Genomic DNA, 19,107 nt, shown 5'->3' on the forward strand with positions numbered 1-19,107 from the left:
CAGCAGATGCTTAGCCAGTCAGGTTTGTGTTCTTGGAACTATAGCTTAAATGTATTATTTGTTTATTTATTTATTTTTGTGTTACAAGTAGTTTTTTTATTTTAAAAAAATAGTTGCTATTTCATGGGTTTTTGGACTGTTTTAGTGTAACAGAAAGAAAATTGAAGAAATAAAGTCTGCAAGCAAGACATTGCCATGTAATATTAAATAAGAATTGCAGTCATCCTAGACACACGGGGGAGATTAATCATGTGGCCTGTAGATTGGACATCTCCTGATCCCCCCACCCCCTTGGTATTATTATTTCTATTGATGTATTTATTTTCCAAGATTTTACCATATCTTTCAATGCCACAGGTGAGACAACTTATACTTAACATACTTATACTTATACTTAACAGGAGATATTTATTGACAAAATTTGAAACAAGCCTTGTGATACCTGTAAATTAAATGTGTTGTTGTATAGCAACGGATGCACTCTTGCACATCAAAAAATGTATCAACATATTTAATGAAATGTTCTATTATTGTAATTTTATTTTAGGCCTCAATCCTGTTACTCTATCTTTCTTTTCTGTACACTTATAAGAATTGGTACTAATCTAATTTCTACTGCAAATTATACTTACATTTATAGCAAATAAACAAATATGAGTGCATTTCCTTTGACACCAAGTAATTTGATTAATGTTACGCTACTTATACTTAATTGGTATAAAATGTGCACATATCCATCTGTCTGTCTATCTTTCTGTCAACCTGTCTGTATTGTGTTCAGGAAAATAAATGTGCTCGTTATATATATAGTACACAAGGTACAAATCACATGCCCTCCTTTAATCCCTTTAAACTCTTTACTAAGGCTCAGAACAAGTTGATGTTATTAGATTACTGATAATCCTGTGTTTCCTCTAAAGCTCTGAGCAACACTCTCTTCCGTGTAGAAGGCCATCGGAGATATTTCTATGTCTCATATTCCAGAATCTGAGGCAGCCAGGACCCCAGAAAAAGAAGGGACTAAAAGTCATTCAGGGACAAAACATAAAAGTGGGGGGGACACCGGAGGCAGAAAAAGCACAACAGGGGCCCATGATGGAGCCAAAAAAGGTACGAGTGGTGGAAGCCATGACAGGAAGAGTCCACAAAGTGGGCACGAGCACGGGCATCATGCCAGTGGGAGAAATCATCATAAAGGCAAAAGATTGAGTGACACCCAAAGCATTACAACCAAGACTTACTCACCCTTTTTGAATGCACTTTTCAGCAAGGTATGTAAAGTGTGTGTCTGTTTTTGTGTATTTGTATATGAGATATGAGTAGAATTATACCTGCGAGACTTTGGAAAGAACGTTTTACTTTTTAATTACTCAAACATATTATATATTGATTAGGCAAAACTATACATTTTTACAAAATACCAAGTCGTATATGTATGTGTTTAGGAAAACCTGAAGACATAAGACAAAAATGGCACAACACATACCTCCCAAGTGTACCTATAGTAACAGTCCCTTTTTTCTAACCAAATGTCCCTAATGTTTTGTAGGAGCGCTGTATTCCTTATGTGTGTATTATAGAGCTTAACAGTAATAGTGTTCACAGTAATGTGTCTTTTTACATTATAATAAATGTGCTTAGAAATGTCTGTGTAAATAGATCCATTGATATTGTACTTATTTATAGTTTAGTTGCATAAATTGTTAGTAAAAGTTCTCAGAACAAGGTACACTTTTGTTCACGTCCCACTCACACCACTAAAGTTAGAGTCTCTCATTGTCCATTTGAAATGTTGGGAGGTATTTATACCCACCAACAGAACATGAGGCTGATACAAAATTGATTAGGTACCACTATAAGTACTGTCACAAAATTTACATCAATAGTTGTATGAGTATGAAAAGACCTATAAACAGCATAAAACAAACACATAAGGTCAAAACAGCATCAACTTTTATAACAATATGCGTTCTCTATTTCTTTATTACTCAGGAGAGAGATTTGGCTCCAGAAGAGATGGATGGTGAGTATTTGACTGTCTTGATGTAAGTAAATACATGGATAAGTAGAAATATAAGAGAAACAGAGCAGCACCGTTTTGTCATGGTTTTCCAACATCATGAAGTTGAATAAAGACAGAGGTTCATTCATAAACCCTTAGTGGTGTAGGATGTGCTATGATGTCCTATAAAAGGTGGGCTTTAACATTGTAGGGCGTAACCAAGATCAGTACCCCTCCCCAATGGCCCAAATACTCACCCTCTTTGGCGATTGCAATCGGGAGGTCCTGCCTGACCCGATTACACCACCATAACATGACATGGATCAATGGATTGGCAGATTAACTGCAAGAGGACTGCCTGTGTTGTCAGGCAGATCCCCCAACTTAAAATTCATATTTTATTAATTATATATATTAATTATAAGTGTATTTTGATATTTATATATAATAATTCTAAGTGTATTTATGTATGGAATTATATATATTAACATTAATGTATAACATTTTAACATGTTTGTTTTGTTTTGGTCAGAAGTTGGACATTTTGTCTCTGCCTTAAAAGGTTAAGGACGGCTGCAATTATTGTTATGCATAAGTTCTGAACCAAAAAACAAATAAAAAACAAACACTAGAATTTGAGCTATATGTTTGTTCAACCAAAATGAACCTCTTTCGTATTAATTGCATCCACGTATATTATATGGAATTTTGTTCAGGAGAAATAGGGCTTTTATTTCACATCAAATATATTTCTATATGGAACACAATTTAATCTTAAAAAGTGTGAGAAATTAAGAAATGTTAAGTGGTGCATGGCATTAACTGTGAATGTCATAATACTGTTAGCCTTTACTGCAAAAAAACACACATATTCATTTGCTGTGATCCAATGAGTACAATGATACCCCTCACGCACAGGTATAGAGCTTGCCCATTTCAGTTTTTACAATAAAAAAAAAAAAACACATTTAAATTTGGTTTCAGTTTGGTACAAATTGGTGTTTAGTAAATAAACCCATACATTGCTGTTTTTTCTTTGTATTATGTTATTCCTCTTACTTGATGCGTCTAAAATTAGCTTCCAATCTTTCTTCTGTGCGTATTCGATCTCACTTGGTTATTTTTGTTTCATCTCTATTTCCCACTTCCTGTATGTCTTATTTCCTGTATGTCTCTCAGTTTTTATTAATTTCCCGTCTGTCAATTTCCTATATGTCAAATGCCACAAAATGTGTTTCATACTTATAATGTTTTTAAATTACGTACTATTATTTGTAGTTTTCCTTCTGATAAGAGGCTATTGGTGTTAAACTATCCTATAAAAATATGTTTTCATTTATAAAGCATGATATGAGCAAATCATGCCCCCTATCTTTCCTATTTTCATGTGTTTCCGAAATGTTCAGATGCAAGCAATTTCCAATGGACCAATGACATGTTACGCTGTCGTCATACTATGGTCCATAAACATCATAAGTCAGAATGAATGTCCTGCAGACATGTAAAGTCCCGCTATCATTGAATAAGTGGAATGCTCAATTTTCTATAGAATCTTCCAAATGTGGTTTGTTATTAAAGAGTTATGCTGCCCTTGGTTCTTAAGGGGTTAATCCGTGTAGGTTTACTTCTAACCAACAAATTTCTTATTTTCTTTAGTTGTTGACTATATACAGACATTAGTTTGTCTAACACAGGGGTCCTCAAACTCCGGCCCCCTAGATGTTGCTGAACTACAACTCCCATGATTATATGGCTATCTATGTAATTCAAAGAATCATGGGAGTTGTAGTTCAGCAACATCTGGGGGGCCGGAATTTGAGGACCCCTGGTCTAACAAATGCCAGAATAATGAATTGTGTATGTTGATATAGCTCCTTGTACAACATAATCTTTTCACTAAAACATTATGTAATTCCTGATCTTGATGGATTGCTAATATGTAATTGGGATTCAAGACTTTTTGTGACAGCTGTATTTGAAAGGAGTACTGCCATTTCTCTGGAGTTTACACCATTAAATAAAACATTGAAAATCACATGCAATGCATGTTAATATCTTTTGTCTTTTTTGAGAGGCATTTTTCCTTTAAATTTGCATTCAAGATTTAGCAATGACATCATAATCCAGTCTAAAAAAAGACAAAGCAGGGCAAACATCGCAAATAAAGAGGAACAATAGAATTAGTTTCATTTCTACTCTTCTCTGTATGCTTTATTCTGACTGCTAGATAGAGTTTGTTACAATGATTGGCAGGGAGCTAAAATGGAGGTACCCAGTTGCAGAATATAAAGGTGTGAATCTCTATATTTATTATTCACACCTTATATATATGTTAAATATAGAGATAAGTAACATAATATAAAAAAATCCTAGAATGTGGCAGCTCCTCATTCTTGATCAACCCAGGCAGATTAACCCATTGGTTAGATACTACCCTCACAGCAGGAAAGACTGGAAATGCACACTGTAATTTCTATTAAGCAATTCGCCTTCTCTCCATAAGCCTTCTTTCCTATACTTAAAGGAACACTGTAACGCTAAAACAATAAAAACCAAATCAACAAATAATAAACAAATTATTCACCCTTTCTTCAGCGTTGAGTCTCCCTCATAGAATAGAATTGCACCTACAATTCCTCCATAGAGAATCGTTGTACTAAATAATTCTCTATGGCTCTCATAGCCGCAGTTCAAAGCCTTCTAATTAGTTTGATATTGTTTTTTGGGGAGAAGTTGTTAAAGTCCCAACAGTCGCCCTTTAATATCAGTTAGAAAGGAGTCTGGCTTAGCAGGCCTGGATTTTGTATTATGCTCACCAGACTAATATTCTTATAGCCTCCAATCTCTGAAGACCTAGAAAATAGCACATATACAAGAGTTGCTTCTCACGGAGACCTAAACATTCTTCCTGAGAAGATAATAGTCCATTGCAGACCTGGACTGGTCATCGTGTAAACTAGGCAAATGCCCAGTGGGACACAACGGCCATGTGCTGAGGTCAACAGGGGAAATCAGAGGATCTCTCCTGCGAGCCCATGCAGAACTGGAGCTATTCATGATCTCCCTCACAAGCCCTTTGGCACAACAATCCAGGGAGGTTGAAGGGAAAAAAAACCCGGGAGCTATAACTTCCAGGATCTTCCTCTAGTGACTATCTGCTGCGGATACCATGGCAAGTTAACCAGATCTTGCGAGAGTGAACTTCAGACGGAGGAGTTGTAGGTGAGTACACCCACCACTGGACCACCATGGCTTGTAATGTACCCCCTCCTGGGCCAAAGGAAAGAAGGGAGGAACGATATACAGTTTATTTTCTTAATATAAAGCATATAAATGTATATACATTTACTTTGCTCCAATCTGCCCTGCACCCACAATACCACCCAACACATTCACACAATGCACATACATTGAACCCTTCATACACACACTGCACCCCTCAAAAACATTCCACCCCACACACACACACTGAACTTACACACACACACATTGAACCTCTCACAAACTGCACCTCTCACATACACATTGATCCCCCCACACACACACATTGATTCCTTCACACTCACATTGCATCTCTCTCTCTCTCACACACACACACACACACACACACACACAGACAGACACACTGTACTCCCCCTTACACACCCATCAAACCCCACACACCCTGCACTCTCACATGACATTACATCCCTCACACACTCACCTCTAACACACACTGCACCCCTACACACTAGATCCCCTATAGACCATTTTACACACACTCTACCACTTTCACACACTACATTACAGACACATACTGAACCCTTTACACACACAATGCAACCCTCACCTCCACATTGAACCCCTCATACACACTGAACCATCACACACTGCACCCATCACACACACACTGCATCACTCACACACTGCACCTCTAACTGTGCCCCTACACACTCGATCGCCTATAGACACTACATCAATAAAACACTCACTCTACAACTTAAACTCACTACATCCCATATACACACACTGCACCACTTACACTACATTCCACACACACTACTGGGTCTGGAGCTTTGTGTTTTGGTGAGGTAAGGATTACTGTACGTATTTCGGCTTCTGTAAAGGGAGCCACGAATGTTTGGATCTAAGCTTGCCTTACAGTAGTTTGGGTAGGAAAACGTTTTCTAAGAAACGCAGAATATTCTTCTGTGTGGGTTAAAATATGCCACGCTCGTCTCTTATATTGTACCGTTTATCGTAGTAGCGGGCCAATTCATCCACTATATCATTTAACCCCTTAAATCCGGAGGGCGTACTATTACGCCCTGCAGGAGCCGGCTCTAAACGCCGGCGGGCGTAATAGTACGCCCTTGCTATAATGGCCAACCACGTGGCCGGCGCTAATCACCCGCTAAGGATCGCGGTCGGGGGGGGATGCCTGGACCCCCAGGCAACCCCCCCTGTGGCCGGTGACCACGATCTGCAGTCTCTGATCGCAGTGACAGGCTGTCACTGCGATCAGTATTTTCCGTGTGTCAGACGATTTCAAATCGGCTGACACACGTGGCCGGCGGCTTTCCCCTGTGCAGATCGAGGTCGGGGGACATACCTTTGAGACTGTATGGTAGCCCAGGAATAATAATTACCCCCATGATCGCATACCATTTGCAAAAGTAGACAACCCAAGGTATTGCAAATGGGGTATGTTCAGTCTTTTTTAGTAGCCACTTAGTCACAAACACTGGCCAAAATTGGCGTTCAAATTAGTTCTTTGCAGTTTTCACACACAAACAAATATTAACGTTAACTTTGGCTAGTGTTTGTGACCAAGTGGCTACTAAAAAAGACTGGACATACCCCATTTGCAATACCTTGGGTTGTCTACTATTGCAAATTGTATGCCATCATGGGGGTAATTCGCATTCCTGGGCTACCATACAGTCTCAAAGGCAACGTAACCAATCTGGCGAATTTCAATGTGAAAAAACTGAAATCTAACATGCTATATTTGACCCTGTAACTTTCCAAAACACCATAAAACCTATACATAGGGGTCACTGTTTTACACGTGATACATTGCTGAATACAAATATGTGTATTTTATTGCAGTATAAGCAAACAGTATTATGACAGTCACAGTTAGAATGTCACGTAGAACTAAACATTTTTTAAAAATCCTTATTTTTTCCCATTGTTCAATATTTTATTCATATTAAATTGTGTTTTATACCTAAATATTTGAGGTTAAATGAAAGCCCTGTTTCCCCTGAATAAAATGATATATAATAAGTGTGGGTGCACATAATATGAAAGAGGCGAATTACGCCTGAACAGACATATAGCGCAAATTAAAGTTTTTGTTTACGTTTTGTTTTGATCACAACGTGTACATTTGGCTCAGTCCTTAAGGGGTTAAATTGAAGAGTCTTGTTTGTTGTGTAGAAATAATGTAGGGGATTTTAGTTAATACATATTTTTTTAATTTCCAAGCCAACAATTTGCCTGCTTTATTCCCTTGTATGTAATAAGTTTATTTAAGCCTTCTCAACTGTTTTTCAGTGTCTTGTAAATCTAGCATTTAGAGTTATTTTTTAACATTTTCTATTAGTGTGGAAAGTTTTTTAGAGGGGTTGAAAGTGTTCTTGGATTCCAAATTGGACAAGGCTTGAAGGAGCCTTCTTTCTGTGTCAGGCTGCAATTTATATGAAGACCTCAACTTTTATTTGTAGTACATGTTCTGTGGTATCGAGAACTGTTTCATTTAGCAGGTACCACTTGCCCCTTCCCCAAAAAGGATATGACATTTGGCAGATAGTAACTATTGGTTCATCATATGACCATGTCCTTTTATTGATGTGTAAATCTGTAATGTTAGTAAGCACATATCTATATGTAAATAAGTTAAGTGTACTGGAGAAAAGAAGAAAAATTCCTTCGCAGAAGGGTAAAGGCATCTTCATGTATCATAAAGATCATGGGCATGGAGTAAATTAGCCAATATCTGGCTTAATAAGTGTATTGCTGGATGCGGACATCCTTTATGCTCCCACAAAAACATTTAAATCTGGGCCTAGCGTGCAGTTAAAATAGCCAAACACAATCAAATGGCCTTTACTTAAAAGGACACTCCAGGCACCCAGACCACTTCTGCCCATTGGAGTGGTCTGGGTGCCAACTCCTACTACCCTTAACCCTGCAAGTGTAATTATTGCAGTTTTTTATAAACTGCAATAATTACCTTGCAGGGTTAACTTTACCTCTAGTGGCTGTCTACTAGACAGCCACTAGAGGGCACTTCCTGCTCTATACAGCATCGCTGGACGTCCTCACGCTGTGTGAGGACCTCCAGCGTTGCTCAATTCCCCATAGGAAAGCATTAAAAAGCATTTTCAATGCTTTCCTAGGGGAGCTCTGATGCGCATGCGCATTATGTCTCCCCGGCCGGTGGGCGGGATCAGTCTCGCCCACCGGCCGAGGTAATGACTGGGAGGAGCGGCGTCGAGCAGAAACCACCGCCGAGGGATTGGGAGGTGGGAGGGAAAGGGGACCTGCAGTGCCAGGAAAATTGATTGTTTTCCTGGCACTGGAGTTTCCCTTTAAAGATTGTATTCTTTTAAATGCTTTACGTAAAAAAAAAAGTCTGAGCATTGTTGGGCGCATACAAGGATACAATAGTTATCTGAATTCTGTTTAATGAACCCACCAATATCAGGAGTTGTCCCAACTCATTTTCATATTTTTTGTCTAACTTAAACACCCAATCAGCGTGAAAGAAAATACTGTAGATATCCTTTTGGATGTTGTTGGTGAGTATATCCCGACCATTGCATGTACTGGCTGTCCAGAACGGTATCACACTCCATGCCAACTGTATGCTCCCAAACCCAATAAACGAAAGGAACATATGATGGCCATTGTTCCGAGCGAATGTTTGCAAATTGGGACTCCATAGCTAAAAGTAAATCTATAACAAGAATCCCTCATACTGACTTCTAAAATTTCCTGTAATCGAGTGCCTGATGGAACTCCCGAAAGTGGGCAACCCGTAGACTGGTTGTAGACTAGAAGAGTGAGGCCATTTGTTTAAATCACCCAGGAAGATTAGCTATGGTTACACCATGAGAGAATCCTATGGTAAAAGACTGCTTAGATCCTCAGTAGGGACAGTCCAACTACAAAATCTCAGATGCATTGTTGTTCTGAGATCTGTTATATATAGTTTTTCGGTGCGCTCACTATCTTAAAATCAGGTCAAAATGTGTGTGGAGACCACCGTTGAGTAGTAGGATTTTACTGCGACTTTATTATTCCCCAGTCTTTCAGCATAGTAATTCCAAAACAGCATGGATTTTGCCCTCTTTCCTCAATAGGAGTTTAGTGGAGTAACCCAACTTGTAAGGGATCCTGTGATTTCTCAGTATTTGTGCCAGAATGCCATTGTGGTAGCAGAAAGATCTGCATATACAATGACATCCTGGTATGGCATCGGAAAAGCAGGCATTTTACTGGCTGCATTAATGAGTAAGTCCTTGGATCGGTAATAGTGAAATCTCACAATAGTGTCTCGTGTAAATCTAGCTGGTCTTGGCAGTCAGTGAACTCTGTCCAAGAGCAATGCCGATTCATCCAGATCAATACACAAGATCCAGGGCACTCACTCATCCACTAAACAGCAACTTCAAAGCCCACAGATTTAATTAGTTGTTTTTTGTTTTTGTAAACACCTCATCTAAGCAAAAATAATGGGGGTTTAGTTACAGTATATGGCATAAGCCAGCCACAACGACAATATACACCATTTTTGGCAGGCCCTCCTCTAACACCTAATATCTTCTCTTGTGAGATTAACCCACTTACTTGGGGAAAAAAATTCCATCTGGGGCTCTCTGCAGTGCATGAGACACCTGTGACAGGGAGGGGGAACCTGCTCCTCCTCCATCTTTTGTAGCTTTTCCATCACCTCCCTGTGAGCGGTACATGGCTCCTCTGTTTTTTGCTCCAGGTGGTTCGTCCTGTCTCCCAGTTCTGCGATATCTGTATGGAGCAATGCTGTAATTTGGTTAAAACCATTCTGTAAAGTGGTTCTGAGTTGTTGTAGCATTGTATTAAGGTATCTGCTTGTAACAGGGTTGTCATCAAATATGAGTTGTGCTGGATCAGGATCAGCCGTTTCGTCTGAAGTAGGGTAGTAGGCCTCAGAAATGTACCTATTATAGGTAAGTTTAAGGAGCTCTTTTTTTCCTTGTCGGATCTGATCCGTGAGCTTTGTTTGTTTTGAAGAAACCATAAGAGAGATTTAGGTATCTGCCATCCGGAGCTGTGCTGCGCACTCTGGAAGTTAGCCACGCCACCTGGCTCTATTTCTTGACTACTGTATCGTATCAACCATTCATGCCTGTTGCCTCTCTGGATTCACACCTCATCCTACATTACCTCTCTGATGTTTCCGTTTATCCCTGTGCCTTGTTTTAACTCCAATATTAGACCCCAATGTACTATTCAAGACCACTCTCTTGGATCATCTATTCAGCCATTGCATTACATAGCTACGTACCTGAAAAGAGACTTGCGTCTATCAAGTTCAGACGTTCTGTTTTCACTGTTGATCCAAAAGAAGGCAAGAAAAAGCAGTTTGAAGCACTTCCAATTTTAGAAAAAAAACTAGAAAAAAATTCCTTCTTGATCGCAAAATGGAAGTCTGATCTCTACTTGGTTCAAGATGCTATTACCCCACTAATTAAAATGTACCGTATATACTCGAGTATAAGCCGACCCGAATATAAGCCGAGGCCCCTAATTTTACCCCAAAAAACTGGGAAAACTTATTGACTCGAGTATAAGACTAGGGTGGGAAATGCAGCAGCTACTGGTAAATTTCTAAATAAAATTAGATCCTAAAAAATATATATTAATTGAATATTTATTTACAGTGTGTGTATAATGAATGCAGTGTGTGTGTATGAATGCAGTGTGAGTGTATGAATGCAGTGTGTGTATGAGTGCAGCGTGTGTGTATGAATGCAGTGTGTGTATGAGTGCAGCGTGTGTGTATGAATGCAGTGTGTGTGTATGAATGCAGTGTGTGTGTATGAATGCAGTGTGTGTATGAATGCAGTGTGTGTATGAATGCAGTGTGTGTATGAGTGCAGTGTGTGTATGAATGCAGTGTGTGTATGAATGCAGTGTGTGTGTATGAGTGCAGTGTGTGTGTATGAATGCAGTGTGTGTGAATGAGTGCAGTGTGTGTGTATGAGTGCAGTGTGTGTGTATGAGTGCAGTGTGTGTATGAATGCAGTGTGTGTATGAGTGCAGTGTGTGTATGAGTGCAGTGTGTGTATGAGTGCAGTGTGTGTGTATGAGTGCAGTGTGTATATATGAGTGCAGTGTGTGTATGAGTGCAGTGTGTGTGTATATGAGTGCAGTGTGTGTGTGTGTGTGTGTGTGTGTGTGTGTGTGTGTGTGTGTTGCAGAGCCTTGGTGGGGGGTGGGCAATTTTTTTAAATTTTTTTTATTATTTTAATTTTTTTATTATTATTTATTATTATTTTTTATTTAATTTCATTATTATTATATTTATTCTTATTATTTAATTTCATTATTATTATTAATATATATTTTTTTTCGTCCCCCTCCCTGCTTGATATATGGCAGGGAGGGGGGCTCTCCTTCCCTGGTGGTCCAGCATTGGCAGTTCAGTGGGGGGAGGGGGAGCTGGCAGAGAGTTTACTTACCTGTCCTGCAGCTCCTGTCAGCTCCCTTCTCCTCCGCGCCGTCAGTTCAGCTCTTCTGTCAGCTCACACTGTAAGTCTCGCGAGAGCCGCGGCTCTCGCGAGACTTACACTGGGAGCTGACCGAGGTGCTGAACGGATGGCGCGGAGGAGAAGGGAGCTGACAGGAGCTGCAGGACAGGTAAGTAAACTCTCTGCCAGCCCCCACAGCCCCTGTCTGTATTATGGCAATGTAAATTGCCATAATACAGACTATTGACTCGAGTATAAGCCGAGTTGGGGTTTTTCAGCACAAAAAATTTGCTGAAAAACTCGGCTTATACTCGAGTATATACGGTATATCCCTGAATATTATGTTTTTGCGAGTATTCATCCAGTTGCTATTTAAACATCTGTACAGACTCTGATAAAACCACCTCTTCAGGCAGACAGTGTTCTCACTGTAAAAATCCCTTTACTGTGCCGTAGACTAAATCTCCTTTCTTCCAGACTAAATGTGTGACCTTGTGTCCAATGTATAGTCCTGTTTATGAATAGATTTCTAGACGATTGTTTGTATTGGCCCCAAATATATTTGTATAATGCTATCATATCCTCTCTAAGTTGCTATTTTTCCAAACTAAATAGATTTGAATCTTTCTTCATAATCTTTCCATTTATTAATTTTGAAGCCAACCTCTGCACTTTTTCTAGTTTCATAATATCCTTCATTAGAGCAGGTGGCCAAAATTGCACAGCATATTCAAGGTCTGATCTTACCAGTGATTTATAAAGAGGCAAAATTATATTTTCATCCAGAGAATGAATGCCCCTATTTATACATGACATTACCTTACTGGCCTCAGGAACTGCTGATTGCACATTGTTGCCTAGTTTGTTGTCTATAACAATTGCTCACATCTTTCTTGTATGTTGTTATCCCTATTTCACTACCATTTAGGATGTAAATTGATTGTGCCATTTTGTCCCAAAATGCATAACTTAGTATTTTTCTACATTAAATTGAATCTGCAATTTAATTTGCCCAGTCCCCCAATCTATCTAAATCCCTCTGCAGCTAAGAAATATAAGTTTTGTGTTATCTGCAAACACTACATGACTTTCAATGCCTATTTCAAGATAGAAATAGAAGCGGTCAAAGAAAAGATCCCTAAAGGACAGCACTTCCCTTGTTCAGGCTGAAAATGTACCATTAATAACAACTCTCTTTACTCTATCATTAAGCCAAAGCTCTATGTAAGAACAACAATTTTCATCTAGACCAATTTGTTTTAATTTAGTTACTAAAATATTATGAGGAACTGTATCAAACGCCTTGGCAAAATCCAAGTAGCTCGCATTTACTGCAACACACTGATCTATACTTCTACTTACTTCTTCGTAGAATGCAATTAGGCTAGTATGACATTACCTATGTTTTCTAAACCCATGCAGATTATTGCTAATAACACTGTTCTTCCCAATGAATTTCTATATATCATCCCTTAATAACCCTTCAAACAATTTCCTAGCCTCAAAAGTTGTCTATAATTTCAAGGCAAAGATGTATAACCCTTTGTGAATATAGGAACCACATTTGCCTTCCACCAATCCTCTGGTATGATTCGGAAAGAAAAGAATATTGAGCCGCATTGGAATGGACAGTCTGGGCTGGATTAGAAGGTGAGGGTTTGCAACAAGAGAACTGCAGCTTTTGCAAGATGTTTTTAGATATACCCCAAAGAAAAAAATGCCTAAATAAAGTCTCGTTTTCAGTTGGGGTACACCTACTAAACAGGATGAGATAGTGGAGGCAGGGAAGTGTTTATGATATCAGACAACCACACAACAACAACAAAATAGAAATTGACACTTTTATAAAGTAACCTGGTTACACCCCTGGCTTTCAAGCAGGCAACAGAGCATGTTACTTCCTGGCTTGGTTAGCTCAGTGGAGCTAAACTCAAGAGTCAGCAATTTCCCAGAGCACCTGCCTTGGAAAGACTTCTCACATTGAACCGTCATTGAACAGCCACAAAAAGTATAGGCTACGGGAGAAGGGAAGGGTTTGTAAAGGCAGCAGTCATGGGAACTGCAGCTTTTGCAAGTTGCTTTTAGATATACCCTCAATAAAAAAATACATTACTGAATGCATTCACAGTTTCATTTGTGCTATATATACACTACACAGTGATTTTTATTTATTTTGTATTTGAGCAGTGGTGTCCCTTTAAGAACTTGTGGATGAAGGCCCATGAGCTTTGTTTTCATTAACCTTCTTTAGTTGCTGCAGCACCTTGAGTCATCCAATCACAATTTTTCTGCATTTCTTGCAGCAATCATTTGCAAATCTCAATATGCAATATATATTGAGGAAAAATAGTTATTTAAAAAGTCTGCCTTTTGCTGCCCTGCAGAATCTGCTGAACCCTAGCAGACAGCAGGTTCGTCATTACCGCCCTAGAGGCACTGTCGTAAAACTTTGTCACTTGACACAGAATCCTATAGGAAAGCATTAAATAGGGGGGCGGAGCCAAGCGTCCGAACGGAATGGCCGCAATCTTTCACAGCTCCTGAAACAGGAGTAAAAGCTGACAGCTACCGGACCCCAAACGGCTCCATCGATGTGTGAAAACCACCTACCACGACGCCTGAAGGGGCGAGCAGCACACAGATGCCCTTCAGATTCCTGCAACCCGGCAGGAACATCCGACGGAGGTCTGGGGCCTACCCCGAGTTCCGCGCCATATAGACAGCGCTGGGAATATTAGAACGGACGGAAGCACCTGAATACTCACCTTGGGCCCAGCACATACAACCCCAACAAGACCCAAACACCATGGGTAGAAAATCACAAAAACCACAACCAGGTGCGTACAAAGACTCACAAGACATAAGCACCATGTTACAGCGCCCTGCTGCTGCAAAAATGGCGGCCGAGCCGTAATACGCTGATGGCTCAGACGGCTCTGAGGGACTCACAGGGGAGCATATAGAACCCCTAAACACCCGACCACGCCAAACAGAACCGGCAAGGGAAAAAAACCTGACCCCAGCAACAAAACAGGACATAGCAGAGCTCCTGCAGGAAATGAGGCAGCTACATGCAGCAGACCTTGAGCTACTGAAGACAGAAATCTCAGCAGTAACAGCCTGCACTCAAGCCTCTGAGGAGGTCATAATGGACTTAAGACAAGAGGTACAAGGCCTCAAGGAATCTATACTCCAACTGCAATCCTCCCAAGCTAACCTAACGAGCAGGGCTAAAGCGGCAGAAGACCGCCACAGGCGGGTAAACATAAAGATCAGGGGAATACCCGACTCCATTAGCAGAACAGAGTTGCCTCACTATCTCAGGCGACTCACCAACTCACTACTGCCGAACGTCCAGGCCAAGAAGCTCACCTTTGAGGGACTCTTTCGCATCCCGAAACCAAGACAAGCTCCACCAAGAGCATCACACAATGTCATAGTCAGATGCCACTCGTCCACTGACAAGGCCCTCCTAATGACGGCAATTCGGGGTAAAACTCCACTCACTTTTGAATCCAGTCAACTTACCTTCTACCAGGATATCACACACAACACACTGCTGTGGAGACGCTCACTGGGACCGGTAACCAGCCAGCTGCGCAACGCAGGCCTAGAATATAGATGGACATTGCCACAAACTCTAACAGTAACCAAGGAGGGCAACGCAAAGAAACGAACCACCCTAGCAGACGCAGACTCCTTCCTCCGAGCCCTGGGGCTCCCCACGGCAGTGGCAACAGCGACAACCCCATCTACCTCACACACCTGGGATCCGGAGAGAGCCGTGACCTTCACACCTAGAGGGGGCACACAACCAGAGGCCCCGACCTGAAAGGACTGCACCAACCCGCAGCATACCTTAATAAACTGTCAAGTTTAAGATACTAAGTTCTTATAATTCACATTTGTTTACCCACCGATCAGACGCTCTGTTTACGTTTATTTTCTATGTTACCTTTTCCCTTTTATACACCTGCCATAGAGGCGACAGGCCCGAGACGAACACCCACCGACAATCCCCCCAACAGACACCTACTAATAGGACCACAACCGGCACACCCAACGCGCATCAAGCGGGCCCCCGCACTGAACAGGAACGGCATATGTACCTAGCTGCACAGGAAGGGCTACCAGTGAAGAGACGTTCGAGGGCTCCCACACAACTGTAGATACGAAAAACTACACTGCACTAGCCTAATCACTTGACTAGCAATGACTACATACGTTAACTGACACAACTACATGCATGGCTTAAACATTGTTTATCTATTATTAATATTTGTTAATTATAAAGTCAGTTCTACCTCGAACCACAGACACATACCCAGTAAAACAACTGTTTTAGCACATTCTAAATTCTGACGTGAGACCCAATATGTGCATGAACAACTCGAACCTGAGGCTGCTATACAGGACTGTATAGCTCTCACTACTCTACACAAAGCATAATGTGTAACCCTAACATACTACTGAGCTGGGCTCCTGAATATAGCACGCTGTCTGAAACCATTAACACACTCAGTAAGTAGGCATGTCTTGTATTTACGCACTGACCTATTGTAATCTACTATCTCCCTTAAAAAATGTGTGCTGTCTTACATATGCCATGATGATGTCATTATCTAATGTCGTTAATGTACTTGCCCATGCTGTCGTGGCTGTGCAAGCCCATTTGTTATAACATGCACAACAAAAATAAAGAATTACAAAAAAAAAGTCTGCCTTTTTATGGTCTTCATTGAAAGAACAATATTGTTAAAAACATGGCGTGGCATTGAGATACATTGAGAGGCTGGGGGGTGAGACACATGGAGGCACTGGGAAGGAGAATGAGACACATGGAGGTTCTTGGGGGGAATGAGACACATGGAGGGGCTGGGAGGAATGAGACACATTGAGGGACTGGGGGAATGAGACACATGGAAGGAGGGAATGAGACACATGGGAGGAGAATGAGACACATGGAGAGGCTGAGGGGGGATGGGACACATGGAGGAGCTGGGGGTGATGAGACACATGGAAGGAGGGAATGAGACACATGGGAGGAGAATGAGACACATAGAGAGGCTGAGGGGGGATGGGACACATGGAGGAGCTGGGGGTGATGAGACACATGGAGCAGCTGCGGGGAAGAATGAGAAACACAAGAGGGAATGAGACACATGGAGGGACTGTGGGAGAATGAGACACATAGAGGAGCTGGGGGGGGGCAGAATGAGACACATGAGGGGGATGAGACACATGGAGGGGATGGGAGACAATGAGACACTTAGAGGCATTTATTACATGGAGTAGCTGAGAAAGAGAATTAAATACATGAAGAAGCTGGGGAGAAGAATGAAATACATATAGGTTATGGGGCAGAGAATGAGACACATGGAGGGACTGGGTGGGGATCAGACACAGTGGGGGGTCCCAGGGCAATTTTTTCACCAGGGCCCACTGGTTTATAGTTACGGCTCTGCTCCCTGGTATTTAGGATATAAGTAAAGGCTTAGGCCTTTGAGCCTCAAGTACCTTTGTAAAGGCAGTATTTGGAGGCAGCACAGGCAGAGGATTAACAGCTGTCTGGAAGAAGGAAAGGGTGGATAATTCCTGCATGGAAAATGGTTGGGGTTCCTGGTACCAGAGGAAATAGGACTGACAATGTAGCGGAACATGGCTGGATTCCAAGTCAAGGACCAGTCACCCCTGTTCATGTTATTTTATGTAAATATCTGTCATTTTTATTGTTATCACATTAACTCCAATGTGTATGGGCTCAAGTGTCATAGCCTATGCAAAAATTATATAGTAAAGTTATTTATTTAACTGCTCAAACTATTGTCTCATCCAATTATTGCACAAAAATGCACCATCGCAACCAGGAATCATGACATAACCCTTTAACTCATTTGTGTATCTTATTTCCACCTATCTTTTGTGTCACTTACCTCCAACTATTCCACACATTGTGTCTGTTACCTCCACTCTGCAATCCTTTGAGTTTCTTATTTCCCTCTTAACACTTTGTGTCCCTTACCCTCACTCCCCCACACTTTGTGTCTCTTATTTCCTCCACACACCCTTTATGACTCTTACTCAGTCTATCCCACCCTTTGTATCTCCTATTCATTCTCTTCCTCCCCATTTATCCTTTTGGTAGTGTGGCCTAGTGGGACCACAGTAGATGATATTCATCATTCTTCGTTATCCTCTACCCAGTTTGAGCAGCATGCAGAGTGGATGGGTTGGAAATATGATGCTCATTCATATACTGCACTCTCTGCAGACTTCTTGGTGCTCCCTCTCTGCCCGGCAGAGGATAATGTTACCATATTCCCACAAGGTCATGCTACAGAGATTCAATATCGATAGGGGTTTGCTGCTTTGTGCATCCCTTTCCTTCCTGTGTCCTTTGGTTTACTGTCTTCCCTCTGCCCCATTGGTTCTCTACCATTGGTAAGTATTTAAGAAATATTTCATAAATGTAATGGATATAAGATTGTTTAAATAAAATAAATGCTATTTTACAGATGCCTATATATCAATATGTATGCCAAAACATAAAAATGTTTCTCTTAAATTTCTATTTCAATCTTTTTCCCAGAGCTTCATGCTGCATTTCTGGAATTTGATGCAGATCAGGATGGGTTCATTGGGTACAAGGAGTTAGGTGAATGTATGAGAACCATGGGATATATGCCAACAGAAATGGAGCTGATTGAAATCTCCCAGCACATCAAGATGAGGAGTGAGTAATGTGTCTCTCTAGGGCTCTGGTTTTAAAATCTTCCATTTGGCATTATTTGCATTATAAAATTTCATAGAATGTTTGGATGTGGTGATGAACAGATAAATAAATATATGATAGATAGATAGATAGATTGTATGTTTGTTGGTTAAAATATACATCCATAATTCATACAGGGTTACTCTCCAGACAAAGAATATAAGTAATTGAAATCTGAATAGCAAAATTAAGGCTATAATGGCTGATTTGGGGAAAAAATCTTCATCTTAGCTGTAGTCACAGCTTGGCTATTGGGGGCTGAGTTTTGCCATTCAAATATAATTTGCTAAAATGTGGTGTCCAGTGAAAATCCCTTTACTGTTGTGAGTCATTTAATGAAATCAGTGTACATATTTGAACACCATATGTCATGTACATGAATCGTAAAACAAGTAGAATTTAATATGAAAGTATGTCACCAATAATCTAAAATTTCATACAGTACATACCATTTGTAATGTTACACTAAAGTCAGCTCTATTAATCGCATAAATTATTTGCACATATAAAACTAAAATAAATATCATAATAATAATTTATATATATCTCTACTCAATGGCACAAGTAAGCAAAAACTATTTTGAGACCTTAGCGGGGATTTACTGATGGGC

General features: G+C 40.5%; 1 protein-coding gene across 1 annotated transcript in view; it reads left to right on the forward strand.

Annotated features, from left to right (window-relative positions):
• Window positions 1-908: 908 nt before the first annotated feature.
• Window positions 909-19,107, forward strand: part of LOC134575640 (calcium-binding protein 2-like) — a 119,603-nt gene continuing 101,404 nt past the window's right edge. The window contains exons 1-3 of the mRNA XM_063434982.1: window positions 909-1,271; window positions 1,993-2,023; window positions 18,314-18,457. Of these exons, the coding sequence (XP_063291052.1) occupies window positions 969-1,271; window positions 1,993-2,023; window positions 18,314-18,457 (478 nt within the window). The 5' untranslated portion in view covers window positions 909-968. The remainder of the gene's footprint in view (window positions 1,272-1,992; window positions 2,024-18,313; window positions 18,458-19,107) is intronic.

Source organism: Pelobates fuscus, chromosome 10 (genome assembly GCF_036172605.1).
Source record: "Pelobates fuscus isolate aPelFus1 chromosome 10, aPelFus1.pri, whole genome shotgun sequence".
Taxonomy (NCBI): domain Eukaryota; kingdom Metazoa; phylum Chordata; class Amphibia; order Anura; family Pelobatidae; genus Pelobates; species Pelobates fuscus.